The sequence below is a fragment of the Crocodylus porosus genome, unplaced genomic scaffold (assembly GCF_001723895.1).
Source record: "Crocodylus porosus isolate Cpor-Errol unplaced genomic scaffold, CroPor_comp1, whole genome shotgun sequence".
In the NCBI taxonomy this organism is placed as follows: domain Eukaryota; kingdom Metazoa; phylum Chordata; order Crocodylia; family Crocodylidae; genus Crocodylus; species Crocodylus porosus.
Window position 1 is genome coordinate 197033980 of NW_017728906.1, and position 13774 is coordinate 197047753.

General features: G+C 41.9%; 1 protein-coding gene across 1 annotated transcript in view; it reads left to right on the forward strand.

Annotated features, from left to right (window-relative positions):
* The window catches only part of RSF1 (remodeling and spacing factor 1), a 103863-nt gene that overhangs the window by 82630 nt on the left and 7459 nt on the right, over positions 1 to 13774 (forward strand). Inside the window, exons 10-14 of the mRNA XM_019530434.1 lie at positions 3175 to 3229; positions 3746 to 3855; positions 8489 to 8556; positions 9177 to 9384; positions 12522 to 12745. Coding sequence (XP_019385979.1) covers positions 3175 to 3229; positions 3746 to 3855; positions 8489 to 8556; positions 9177 to 9384; positions 12522 to 12745 — 665 coding nt within the window. The remainder of the gene's footprint in view (positions 1 to 3174; positions 3230 to 3745; positions 3856 to 8488; positions 8557 to 9176; positions 9385 to 12521; positions 12746 to 13774) is intronic.

Sequence of the window (13774 nt, forward strand, 5' to 3'; positions counted from 1 at the left end):
GCAGTACTCCAGCTGTGGCCTGACCAGCGTCGCATAGAAGGGGAGGATCACCTCCCTGGCTCTACTTGATCGTTGGCCTGTCCATCAGTTCCTGTTGTTACCACTGAGGGAGCTGCCACTGTAGGAACAAAATAATGAGGTGTGGTATGAGTTTTATTAGGAGGCAGCCCCAGCCTACAGTAAGACTGCAGTGAGGCAGAGCGGCCTGACGCTGTGCATAGTAGTGGATCAGGTTCTCTGGACACGTCATAACTGCTGGCAGTGCTTATGCACCCGCTGGGTTTGGTGTAAGGCCAGAATCTTCTAGTGTTGACAAGGCTTTAGAAAATGGTGCTCTTTTAAGTTACCTATTCCCCCTTTTGGCCCAAGTGCTGAAACTGAATCCTGTGCTCTGTTTCCACTCCCATTGGCTGGAGCCCTGAGAAGCATTTTTAAGTGCCATTTCTAAGTGACCTGGCAATTGTCTTTATGTATGTACAGCAAGACATGTTGATCCAGTTTTTAGTTATGTTGTTATCACACAAATCCATAGAGCCACAACTTCCCCTTTTTGTCTTGCTTTAAAAAGTCTTTTGTATTGAATATATATGAATATGGCCTGACAGTCAGAAACAAAAAAAGATGGGCAGCAGAAGAGTTAAAGTTCTCTTAAGTGCTGTCAGCTCTACTGTATTATTTGCAAAGAGTATTTTTGGATTCCTAGTTAGGATAAATACTCTTTTAGCCCACACTATATTATATAAAATGCTGTCGGACTGCTTTTCATTTCCAGTCTGTCTTGCTTTTAATTTTGCAAGCTTTGTGTTGCATTAATAAAAGGTTTTGTAACTTTTACAGAACAGCATGCTCATGCTTTTCATATTATACATCTAGTTTGTATGGTGAAAAGTGCTATAAAAATAACCCTTTAGCAATGTGATCCTCTAGCCAAACTGCCCTCATGCTTCCTGTTATACATCCTCAAATTTTTGAGTTCTTGGTGCCCTTTGAAGCTTCGTATATTGGCCAGTAAGGGACAATATCGTGACTTGCTATCATGTTCTGATTCAGGTGTCTGTTGTTTCTTTATTAGGGCATGCTTTGGTAAAATTGCAAGGTAACCATGATGAAGACGGCAGATGTCGTGACAATATAATCTTGGAAAAAGTCTGGGGCCATGCTTTTATTACAGCTCGAGTGTAAAGGTTTTTTGCAGCTAAAATAGATTATTTGAGACACAAGTGTAAGCAGATATTAAAACAGGTTTCACTGTCAGAGCTAACCTGTCTCTAACATCATTAACTCTTTCTTGTCTTTCTCTTTCCTTTTGGAATAGAGATTTCACAGCTCCCTGAAGGATTTAAAGCTATCATTGAGAGTACACTATTCTGGTTCTTTGGATCAGTGGTATGGCTGTAGCTTATTTTTAATGACAACTTTTCATTCCCTGATGGCAGTGACAGCTGTGACAGTAATGGAGATTTGGGTTTTTTAAGATCTGTGTTCCTTTTTTCCCCCTTGTTCTACTCCATGATTTCGAAGTGCTACAGTGGAAGTCCTGCTGAATTTTTAAGTTTCTTACTTCTACATCTACTACTGTCTATATAATCATGTACTGCCACGAGGTGGCAGCAAAGGATTCAAAAGGTCGTATCACTGCTGTTTTTGTTTTAAATCAGGGATTCTGAAACTCTTTCAAAGGATGTACTGTGAAGTAGCAGACTCATCCTGGCACTGCTTTCCACCATGTTCCTCTTCACCCATGGATTATCTCTCCTCTCATTCATAATATTGTAGTGTCCCTTTGGTAACAACGGCATCTCCTTACATGGAAAATACATCTTGGGAGATGTGTATCTCGATTCTTTTCATGTAATTTTGTCATCTGGAGATGAGAAAAGCTAGAATGAGCTCAGTAGTCAGTGCTGTTCCCTGGCCTGCGCTTTGAGACCTGCTGGTACATTTATTGAGCTTTCATTTATCTGTGGGAAGGAAGGTAGTTAGTATTTCATCTCTGTATCTGGTTTTAAGATTTAGGCAGGCTTTGTGTTTTTATGAGAGGTTAACTGACATATTGGCCCATACTGGATCGGCACCAATAAAAGGAAAATTGACATTATTGGCAATTGGGGCAGGTGGTGGCAGCTCTGGGAGGGGGAGCTGTGGGGTGGGCTACAGCCACCTAAAAATTCTCTGTAGTCTCCCTGTAACCTTCACCCAGCACCACTGCCCACCCAGCTCCCACCCTCCCAGCGCCTGCACTGGGAAGAGGCCAGGGCAGCCTGCCTTTGCTCCACACACAGATCCTGGGGGGCACATGTTCCCCATGCCTCCCCCGGGGGTTTGTGGAGTGGCGGGGAACTGGCCCACCCCACCCTGCCTACGTCCCCCTGACGAGCCACCCAAGGCTCCCTCCTACAACCTGCCCTGCCCTACCCTGCCCTGGCTGGGCAGCCCCTGTCCCCGCCCCAACCCCAACCCCAACCCCAATCCCTCAGTCGCCATAGGGGTCTTAATTTGTCCCCCTCAACAGGCCTTCCTTCAAGCAAACAAATCTAGCAGTTTGACCCAAATGTTTCTATATCTTCATTTCAGTGGTAGCAATTCTCCTTAGAAACTTAAAAGTTGGAGATAGAGGAGAGCTATTAGATAACATCTAGTCTAGTCTGTCCCTTGTGACACAGTGTTGTTCTCTAGAGACTATTTTCTACCACATTATATTTTCCAGTCTGGGTTCCTGCAGTATGGTCCTCCTTAAGAGATGTGACTTCCTTATTTGGAGCCTAATAAAGCATCATCTAATCTTTTCTTGCTGTTGTATCGTTTCTTCATGTCCTAGGTGTTCCTGAACTTTCGTCTGTTACTGCTAGTTACACTTCTACTACAAAAGCCAATTCCTCTTTTCTCTTTATGTCTTCTCCCTTCAGATAATATCAGTTGTCAGAATTATTTCTAAGCCATTAGATTTATGTGTGTAGGAGACTTTGATCCTTCAGGACCAAGGATATAATACCTGATAATTTTAATCAAGGTTTGGAACATACACATTTTATCACAGGGTGCTGATTGGCCTGATTCCTCTTGGCTATAGGAACAGCTTCAAATAACGCTAATTACAGCATTGTTTTAAGTCTACATTATCTTAAAAATGAACAGGCTTTTTGTAAATGTTTTGTTTTCTTTTTTCTCTTCAAGGAAAGAGCGATTGGTGTATGTAGGCATCAGTATAGAGAATATCATTCCACCACAAGTAAGTATTATTCTTTCATTTCCTAAACATGATATCACAATAAATAAGGGGGTGAGTGTACGTATGAAAGCATTGTTAATATAAGATTTTGTATAATTCTGAAAGAGGATGTGTCAGCATTGTTTAGGATCAGTGTTTGACCAAATGAGCCTGTTCCAAAGTTGACGTGGCTTGCTGGACTGAAGTCTGAATATAGTTCACATCTCTGTTGGTACATGTATGCTAATGTTAAACATTTGAGACCCTTTAGCATATCTAGTTCCAAAAGATAACATTTCTGGACTTCCTGCTGAGAATGGCTTCTTAATAATTATCATCTGCTGTTATTAATCAGTTACCGTCATCTAGCAACAGGGAAGAGACACTGGATACCTGGAATAAGTCAGCCACTTGGGAATGTAAGCCTTATGCACACCTGTTATCAGGGAGGAAAATAGGACAGTTGTAGTTCAGTCCTCCTGACAAAAGTGCACAAGGCTGACATGGGCTTCTAACCCTTTTGTCTTATTTTAACAGGAGCCAGAAATACAAGAAAGTCCGGAGGAAAAGAAGAAAGATTCCAAAAAGCCAAAGTCAAAACTACTTGAAAGGAGATCTACCAGAACCCGGAAATGCATAAGTTATAGGTAAGCAGCCTGTTTGAATGCTGATAAGAATGAAAATAGTCAGTGTTTGCAATTAAGAGCATTAATAATAATGTGCCTTGTCCTCCTCTCACCTGCTTTCCAAGTAGCACTTACATGTAGCAAACAAACCAAAGGTAGGAGTCTTCAGTCTTACTTTTGAATACCATGTGTGCTTGGCAGTCAGAAAACAAAGGCATGTCTTCTGCATCACATTGATTGAGTCACATGTAAGAGTTGATGTATCATTTAGTTCTGTGGCAAGGGAAGCGCAGGCATTTTCAAGGTGACAGCATTTGTATTGCAGAATATGCAAAATATTGATGCAGGCCAATGATTCTCTATCTGGTTGAAAAAAGGTTAATACAGATGTCTGAAATTTACCATTCCTTATTAGGCCTATGCATAGCTTCAGTCACTGATTCAATTCAGCAGAGATTCGGCCCGATTCAGCAGCCAAATCTCTGAATCGAAACAGGAGACCCTTCAATCTCTCTGAATTGAATCAGAACCCTCCAAATCTATTTGGAGAGATTCGGAAAGATTCAGCAATTCGGACATAGACACAGGTTTAAATGCTTTTTCTATATACCTCTAGGTAGCAGGTGGCTTGTGAAAGTTGAGATGATGGGGTAGATGGAGTGTCCCACAGGAGTGTGGGGGGCTCCCCAGCGCGCTTGGCAGCAGACCTGGACGTGGACCAGAAGTGCTTCTGGTTCACTTCCAGGTCCGCTGGGGAGCGCACTGGTGGGCCCCTCCGCACCCTTCCCAGCTTGGCGACTGGTGCCTCTTGGGTCTGGGGGGACAACTGGGGTCCCCCCGCAGGCAGTTGCTGAGCCGGTGGTTGTGGGGGGTCCTCCCCGTGCACTCCCCCGCGGACTCAGAAGTGGACCGGAAGTACTTCAGGTCCACTTCCGGGTTCGCTGCCGAGCACATGGGGGACCTCCCCACGCTCCTGTGGGATGCTTCATCCACCCCAGCATTGCAGCGTTCATGAGCCGCACCTGGTACCTCGAGGTATGTAGAAAAAACACTTAAACCTGTGTCTATGTCTGAGTCACTGATTCTCTGAATCAGCATTGAATCTTCAGATTCGGATATGGTAAAATGGAATTGGGGACAGTGATCTGAATCAACGACTCGAATCACTGTCTCTGATTCGGGCCGAATCCAAATTGAATACGGCCTGTTTTGTACACCCTATTGCTCATTCTCTTTTTATATTCCTCCTTCTCTTGGTAAGCTTTAAGAGAATGTACAAATACAATAAACACAAATACAAACTCTATAAGTGATAAAATAAGAAAAAATGAACTTTACCTTTATAGAGTAACTGTGACCTATTATATAATAGAAAGAGAATTAAAGAATTAAAACTCTGTGGGCTCACCTACACGTCACCCTACATTACTGTAGCACCGCGTTACGTTGCCGCATGAAGTGTTATGGCGATGTAGCGATAATATGAGTCTACATGTGATCAGCAACTACCTTGCTGTAGTAGTGGGCTCCCCGGTTTTAGTGTGCTGCTACAGCAGAGTAGCAGTGAAAACTAACCATGTGCTGCATGCACAGCACAGGACAGGAGGTTACTGCACCGTGGTTTAGTACTTCTGGTTGAAGTACTACCAAAAGGCAGTATTAAAGCATGTCCAATAACAATGTCACCGTAGGGTGACATGTAGCTGCACCCTATGTGATTTAGACTTGCTACCCTGAGAGCAGAACACTTCCAAATGCCGTTATTGCTAGCAGGTCTTAAGATGTGTTTTTATGTATGTTATAAAACTAGTATCAGTTACATACTGAAGTAGTTGGCAGTTCAGTTAGGCAGTATTGCATGTAGGCACTCAGTGTCCTTTTCTGTCCCACAAGGACACTGTTGTTTAAAACCCTGCTGGTAGCAATCATGTTCAGGCTGTACAGCTAGTTTGGTTCACTCTACAGTGAAGAAAATCTTTCTTCTGGTATGGGACATTGAATGCTGCCGATAATAGAAATTTTGCCACAGGCAGACTTTTACAGATTTCTTGTCATGTTTGTGATAGTTGAGGTGGCCATTGACCCAGCAGAAAACATTCGTGCCCAGAGGATATTTGACATGACTGCAGTGGGATTGCTACATCCTGCAAGGATGGTGGTTTTAAATGGAAATAATTTATGTTTGTTCAGTGTTAATATGAAGCTCAGTATTGAAATATAAAATGATGAGCAAGCATCTCTTATGCAATCCATCACACTCATGTCTGTGAGCTTGTGAATGTATTCTGTATGTGTATTATTGGCATGTGACTTCAAATTCACACAAAAAAGTCAAGTCCTTTAGAGTTAATGAGAATTGTGCCTGTCCTCTTTCCACTGGGGGAAATAAATTGGGAAGTCTTGTTCTGCTCACAAACAGATTTGTAAAATGTAGTGTTTTGGTTCTATTCATCTGTCTGATCCCTTTGTGTTGTCTGAATCATCTTAGTTTTTTGTTGAACAGGTTAGGAAAAATAACCTGCAGAAGAGCAAGGTATAATCCATTACACCTTTATATGAAAAATATATCAGGAGATATTTGATTCCTAAATACTTGTTAGCAGTGGTGTAGGAAATGTGAAGAATAGCTTGATTCTTCCAAACATGACATACAGCTCATAAATTGTATTAAGGATAAAATATTCTCATTTATGAATATCTTAAAATAAACCTACCAAAGGAGTCATTTCAGAGTTACTTATCTTACCATAAAATAAATGTCCCTATGCAGTTAATCATCTTTCATTTACTTCTGCCTAATGTCACAGGCCAACTAGCTTTTCACAAATCCATAGCATCTTTTCAGGAAAGCACAAGACCTAAATATCTAACAAAAGAGGAAAAACAGAAATGTTTTTAGACAAACACATGTCAAAGCATAAAGGAAACAGATCCTTTTTTCCCTGGTTTGCATGTCATTTTTAAATTTTACTTCCTGTGTGTATTGAGTCACGATCAGACTTGTAAAGGCTATGTAGCAGAAATATAGTAAATATTTTGCCTTTGTCCTTCCCACCAAGTAATGTAATATTATAGCAAATCCATCAAAGAAAGACTTCTGTAAAGTATGTATCAGGGCAATTCAACTTCTAAGCAGCCAGGGACTGCATGCCCCATGGGTGGTACCATCACCTCCAGTTTCACCATGCATGGGGGCAGCATTTCCTGCACCCCCCCACATATACACTTGTATTACATGGGTGCAAGTGGATCAGCCTACCACTGTGCTGCAAATGCTGGAAGCCCCATGGGATGTTCCATCCTTCCCCGATGCAGGAGCAGGAAGCGAAAGCTGAGGGATTTTTACTGGCATATGTTTTACATAATCTGACTGTAACCCTTCTGCCAGGCCCTGGACAAGGACTGATTTAGGGGTTTAATACCAACCATAGTAAAAATGTTTGGCTGTCAGTAAATAGTTTGCAGATTTTCAGTAAAAAAGTTTTCTTAGGTTGGCAACCCTGTTTGACTGCAGCAGTGGTTTTGCACACGACTGCTCTCACCCCAGGGTTCCCCTATTCACTCCCATGCCCTAATGTCCATGAATGCACCCCACACCAGGCGGGCCTGCAGCATTACTTTCACCGGCCCTGCCCTCCACCGACTTCCAAAGAAGGACTACTGTCTGCCTATCTTTAACCCAGCAGTGTTTACAGGCAGACGGGATGCAGCAGCAGCACATGGCTGAGGGAAGGCTACAGAGATTCCCATGAGCCACAGCCCTGACAGAAACTCCCTTCAGGATGCTGCACTCTTGCTCAGACACCAGGTGGTGTTGCCATGCTCTGTCTGTACTTCAACACTGCCTGCAACATTTTTTTTTTTTTAATGCCAGAGCTTCAATCAAGCTCTAGTGGCTTAGATTTTTAATGGATGGCTTGATTGCAGGCTTTACGGCCAGGCATTTTTAGCCTTGTTTTTTATTGTCCATCCATAAATTTATGGACAGTTGGGAACCCCAGTTGCAGCAGCAGCCAAAGTGACAGGGGAAAGGTGCTTGGGTAGGAGCCTATGAGCTGCCAGTTGGATAGCCCTGGTATATATTATTTGTTTAGTCTAAAATGTAGGTGATATGCCTTATTTTCTGTGACTATAACACTGTCTGAAACTCAGACACTTTGAGTACTTAAGATGAAACTTGTATAGGTCTATGTTATAAAGCTCTCCTGTGAGATGCCAGTGCATTGCCATTTAAACAGAAGAGCTTGGTAAAATCAATAAACTATCTGTTTCTTTTGAAGAATTTTGCTGAAATAATTTTTAGACAGATTTTTCTGCTTTTAGAATTCAGCCTTTTAAATTCATTAGCACACTGGATGATTAAAGTGAGTTTTGTGAATATATTTTTGTAAATCAGTAGTAACCCAACAAGGTAGTTGCTAGCAGATGAAAATATTAATATACTTTTACAAAGCAAAAAATCTTTGAGAATCTGTCCGGCACAGAATGCATCTATATGCTTTTACACTGATTATTTTCACCACTTTGTCTCAATTCTGGATTTTCTAAGGCACTTCAAATTCTTATTGCTGTTTTAGATTTTTGAGAGATGAATTCAGATGATATCTGAACTGTGCTCTGTCTCAAAGTAGTAAATGCAAGATATTGTTTTTAGATTCGATGAATTTGATGAGGCAATCGATGAAGCAATAGAAGATGATATCAAGGAAGCTGATGGGGGAGGTATGGGTTTTTTACATATTCTATCTTCATTAAAATGGTAACAAGAAAGGGTCCTATAGCACAAATTCTATTGTGCTGCAAGAGGCAGTGGGTGTAATTCTCTCTTCTGATCGCTCACAGCTTGGAATTTTTGCTCCCGTACTTTTGAACCATACTTCCTGATTTTGATGGATTCAGGGAAATGGGCATCACAAGCTAGGAAGAACCCTACAGTGTGGTAGCTATAGAACTTTTATTAATAATAATTACTCAGTGTTTGTACCCTTTTCAGTATAGAAACAATCAAGTACCAGGGACCAAAATGATTAAAATTGTTCACTAACTGCAGGTCAGATTACGAAGTCAGTGGATGCTGCAGATATGTAGCTTCTCAGGAATTTGGGCCTTGCTCTGTTTTCAGCCCAGCTGACTGCAGCTGTGGTGATATAGCCCAGCATGGGACTAGAGCAGAGCAGATGCACGGAACCATTAACCTGTTCAAAAGGGTTTAACAGCCTGCTGCCTGGTGTGTAGAAGGGAAGCTGAAATCAGAAGCAGGGAGGGAAAATGTAGTTAAAGTTGAATGAAAAATGCTAACATTCACTTGCAGGATTTTTTCCCCTTTCTCTCACTGCATCTAGGTGGTGGCCGAGGCAAAGACATGTCAAATATCACAGGTCACCGTGGAAAGGACATTTCTACCATCCTTGAGGAAGAAAGGAAAGAAAATAAGCGGCCCCAGCGGGCTGCTGCCGCACGTCGCAAGAAACGACGGCGACTAAATGACCTGGATAGCGATAGCAATCTGGATGAGGAGGAGAGTGAGGATGAGTTCAGGATCAGCGATGGGTAGGTTTGTGCTTAAATTACTAGTCTAGATCATTAAACGTTGTAGATTCTGTCAATATTCAGCACTACTTATGCCAAGCATACAATGGGGATGCTTCACCCATGTGGGAATACTAATATACTAAGCTGAGAAGAAGCCCTAGTGGGGATGCAATTATATGCTGCACATGGTACCTGTAATGGTAAAATTTTCCTGCTTCCCCACAGCAATCTGTAGTATAGGCCTATCCTAGGTGATTTTTTTTTGTGTTGTTTGAAGTTGTAACTGATGGTTTTTCTGTTAGGCCTGCACTACCTGTAGCTTGTTTGCTGGTATTGCTGTTTTTGGTTAGGGATGTGATAACTATATACCAGTAAAAGTCCTAACATGGCCATGTCAATATCATTATCAAAGTGTCTTATACCAATGTAGTGATTTTGGTATAATAGCTATATCAGTTTAAGGTAGCTTTATACCCACATCTGCACCAAGTGTCTTTTACCATTTTAACTCTACTCTTTTAGCTAAAGCAGTAAAACTTTCTTGTTTAGACAAAACCTCCTGTGTAGCTTAGAATGATGAAGAACTGAAGCAGACTTGATGCTTCATCTCTGATAGATTAAAGAAACCTATAGAACTCAATTCTTGACTTTTAGCATTCTAAGAATTTGAGGTTCAGAAAACCAGGAGAACTAGATGTGAAGACCAGAGAAAGGTAAACAGTTTACACTCTATAAAACATGCATTATATGAAACCTGAAATGTTAAATAGATATTAAACTGATTACAAATGCCTTCCACTCTGAATTTCTTTTCACTCCTTATATTACTTTCATTTCATTAGTTCTCTAATCATCTGAGTTCTCCAAAGCAGAAGTCATTTGAATTTCTAATGCTAAAAATCATCATTTCAACCCTTCTTTATACCTCACAGAGAAACACAAAAGGGCTCTGTTTTTTTGGCTGACAGCATTTTCAGTTGACAGCTGCCCCTTCCCCATCTTGATTGGTTTAGAAATAACCTCTTGAAAATTTCTTGAGACAGATTTTAAGTATCTCTTGAAGTCATTTTCCACATGTGGGTATACTGGATGATTTTTATCCTGATAGTAGGACACAATGTGCTGGAACTTTCCCAGTCAATAAATATAGGCTGCAAACATCTCACCGATTGATTTGGTATAGTGGGTCTACATTTTCAACAGTATTTTCTGTTAATTGCCTGCTGAATATTAGTTTAGAATTTGCATTCAGCTGTGGGAATTGGCTGTCCCCTTTATCCCAACAAGGATATTCTGCTGTTGTATAAATTAACTCATTCTTTAAACAACAGCAGTTCTAGAAGATCAGTAATGTAAACCTGTGAAGTAGAAGTTTATCCATAAATATATCATCTTTGCATTTGGAAATGAGTGGTTTGATTTCCACAAGTCTATGAAACTGTTTCACAGATTGTGTTCCTCCTGAGTTATTGCTAACCCCCTGTGATATTGGAAGGTACAGCCATATTCTGTATAGGACATATACGTTTGAAATCCTAGCTTTGTGTGGCTCTTTAAAGAGTGCTTCCTGAGAATATAATTGACTTGAAGTCCGGGACAAACAAGACTTCACTATACATAAAACCCCCCTGCAATTTCAGTTGAAAACAGCATTCAGATTTACATAGGGCAGAACTCCATTACCCTGGATCCATCTGAATGGCAGCTTTCTACCTGTATAAGTGGTATTTCTGGAACTTAGGAACAAACTGTGATTCTAATTCCACTGCATTGTGGACACACAAGTGTGCATGTGTACAGTGAATGTGTGCAGTAGGCCATGAACTGTCTGGTCCTGTATGCATGCCTGTTCTGGGCAAATAAGTGCATGCAAGTCACAGAGATGTAGCTCATCTCATTAGTAGATGCTCATGACTAATGGACATAGTGAGGAGGAGCCTCCCATGTGTTAGCACCAGTAGCCAATTGGTTATGGCCCTTTCCCAGGAAGCAGGAGACCCAAGGTCTATCCTCCTCTTCCCCTCATGGGTGTTTAAACCTGCATTCTTTTGACTTCACAGCACAGGGCTCTAACCACTACACCACACCACAGACCAGCATTATTCGTTCTCTTTTCCAGCACTCCTTCTGAAGCTGGCCCTGGGCAGTCAAGAGACAGACATGTGGGACCAGGAGGTGATGTGTAGTTCACTGAGGTGGCTGACGTCCTCATAGGACAAGGCCCTGGGTTCTAACCTGGACCTTTGCTCCAAACGGGGCAGAAACTTCCCAGCAGCACTGCTTAATAATCATTTTATTCAATGACTGTTAAATGCCGGAGAGGGGTCTGAACAACGCCTAACCTGTGGTATGCTAGGACCACATATGTGTTCATAGTTTCATGGTTTCTAGGGTCAGAAGGGACCTGACCAGGTCATCGAGTCCGACCCCCTGTCATGGCAGGAAAGACTACTGGGGTCAAATGACCCCAGCAAGGTATACATCAAGCCTCCTCTTAAAGACCCCCAGGGTAGGAGCCAGCACCACTTTTCTTGGAAGCTGGTTAGAAACACATAGGTACAAACACCCTCCAGGCAAGGGAATTGAGGCTAGAATCCAGATCTCCTGTTTTGTGGGGACATGTCCTAACCACTCAACTGTTGGAGCTCAGATGTGGGAGGTCCCCTTCTCATGCTTTTCCCAGACTTGTACTCGGGTACTGCCCAATATGCAGCCTTCTGCAATGCTAGGCGGGTAATAGAACAAAGACCTGTGGTTAACTGCTGAAAACGCTGCATGCAGTGCCTGCAATTAAAAAAAATATATTTTTTTTGCAATAATCTTGTGCCCCTTTAGGAGCACAAAGGGATATAGGATTTTTTCTGTACTGTCCTGATCTGCTGTACAGTGTTACATACTGTGAAGCCACCTCCGAGTACACAGGTGGTATTTAATGTCAGGGATGGGTAGAAGCATTCATTAGCTCACATTAAGGTTGAGAAGATTCATTCACTTTTGTGAAGCACTCTTTAAGATAAAAGTGGGTGTAAATGCGTATTATGGAAACAGCATCCACAGCTGTTATAAACTGCATTACATATGTAGTCAACTCTTGTAATATTTTAATATGTTTGTTTCAAGTATTTCTCTTTTGGCTCTCATTTGTCTTTTAACAGATCTCAGGATGAGTTTGTGGTATCAGAGGAGAACTTAGATGAGAGTGAAGATGACGCACCATCAAATGACGACAGTGATTCAGAGTTCTGCGCCCGCAGACCCAAGCGGCACCACTCCAGGCCAATGAGACAAAGCAGGCGGTTACGAAGAAAAAGAGTCAGGAAAAACTATTCAGAGGATGATGAGGAGGAGGATTCTGAGGACAATATCAGTAGGGAGTCTGGTGAGCAGAACTCTTTTAAACAGAGTTAAATGTTGTGTGTCAGAGAAGAGGGCCTGACCAGAGGATTGGATGCCTCAGATTTAAGTTGTATGTCGTCTTTGCTCTAGTATTCCTTTCTGCAGAGTAGAGGATGCCTTGTGTGACAGAGGTGTTTGATTAATCTGATGTCTTTGTGAGGCATTTGGAACATGCGAAGTGCCATGCAGGTACAGATTCTGTAATGGTTGTTTCCCTACTGTGATACAGGAACACTCATCAAGGTTTCCCCTTCCTCTGAATGGTCTGCTGCCAATGCCCAGAGTGTTGGGTACTAGATCCTTAAGGAATACTCATTTTTAAATGCATTGGCAAGTTGTGAGAGCAAAATAGTCAAGTGCATGCAGAATTTAAGGTTTCCCATTGTGTCATTGACTGTTCTGCTTCCAAGTGCTCATTTTCTGAGTGGGCAAAATTGGTATTTCTTTTGGAAAACGTGGCTCTTTTTCTACCAGTTTTTTAAATGATTTCCTTCTCCTTCCTTGGAGACCTGTTGATATCTCATGGAGAACTCTGAAAGTCTTCCACTTAAAAGGTCTCTATTCCTTATTTAGTATAGAAGAATAAGTCCTCCAACTGCATGAAGTGGTGGGTGATAGTTTACGGTCTGAAGAGGTGGATCACATTAAAGTAACAACAGAAGTCTTAGAAGAAATTTGTTCTAATAAGCTGCCAGGGCCAGATGGCATTCACCCGGGAGTTCTGAAGGAATTCAAAGGTGAAATTGTAGAACTACGGCCAATAATATTTAACCTGTTGTTACACACAGCCCCTGTGCCAGAGGACTGCCAGGTTGCTAGAATAACACCCACTTTCACAAAAGGCTCCAGAGGTGATTCTCAGAATTAATGGGTTCATCAATGGGTTCATCAGCAGCAGGTCCTGTCAGACCAACCTGGTGGCCTTTTACGATCAGATCACCAGATCATTAGATGCAGGGGTAGCAGTGGACATCGTCTTCCTGGACTTCCGGAAGGCTTTCGACACTATCTC